Here is an 827-nt window from a genome sequence, read left to right as displayed (position 1 = left end):
TTAACGATCGATTCAGTGTTTTTTTTTTTATTTCACTATTACGAACGCCTACCAACGTTATGACGTTGTCATGGAAACCTGACGTCATTTTGAAACAGAGAATAATATTTCAAAAAACAACAACAAAGAACCGAAGAGGAAAAACAAAGACAACGTACCTTCCGGTAACGTCATTATTGACACTTCATCAGAATCGTCACCGTAACCGTTCTCGCTGTAGGCAGTTAATTTAATATTATAATTTATGCCGGGCCTCAGCTGATTGATGGTAACACCTATTTCGTCTGCTGATAGGTTGAACCGCCTCTCCCTGAATTAATTACCATAAATTTGCATAGATTAAAAAAATTATGAATACCTTTACACTGATTAACGTAGAGCTATGCAGTTTTTATAAGCATAAATTTGCATAGATTAAATAAAGCGACATATATGACGTCACGATCTCACCTTCCGGTTTCACCGTCCAGAACAAAAACGGTGTAGCCGGCAACCAATGACGTCACGTGGTTATCGGGCGGTTGCCACGACAACGAAATAGAGTTGGGCGTGGTTTCCTGGATCGTCAGGTCGGTCGGTTTCATTGGGGGGTTCACTGAGTTCTTTCTTATGACTGCACATGCGTTGGGAGATGAATTGTGATTGGTTGCTGAGCCGAGTCAAGACTTAATTTATTATAATTTAATAATTTATAGTGTTAACGACGACACTGATAACAGCAGCAGAAGCAACAGTAACAGTAGTAGTTGCAGCAGTGGAAGTAGCAGCAGCGGCCACAACAACAACAACAATAATAATAATTAATTATTATTATTATTATTACAAAC

General features: G+C 38.7%; 1 protein-coding gene across 1 annotated transcript in view; it reads right to left on the bottom strand.

Moving 5' to 3' along the window:
* HELRODRAFT_184662 (hypothetical protein) overlaps positions 1-584 on the bottom strand; it is a gene marked incomplete at both ends in the record, with an annotated part of 2,775 nt that extends 2,191 nt beyond the window's left edge. Inside the window, 2 exons of the mRNA XM_009016579.1 lie at positions 159-310; positions 451-584. Coding sequence (XP_009014827.1) covers positions 159-310; positions 451-584 — 286 coding nt within the window. The remainder of the gene's footprint in view (positions 1-158; positions 311-450) is intronic.
* Positions 585-827: the final 243 nt, after the last annotated feature.

The sequence above is a fragment of the Helobdella robusta genome (genome assembly GCF_000326865.2).
Source record: "Helobdella robusta unplaced genomic scaffold HELROscaffold_1842, whole genome shotgun sequence".
NCBI lineage: Eukaryota > Metazoa > Annelida > Clitellata > Rhynchobdellida > Glossiphoniidae > Helobdella > Helobdella robusta.
The sequence above is the reverse complement of the archived record's forward strand: the minus strand, read 5'-3'. Positions and strand labels throughout refer to the sequence as shown.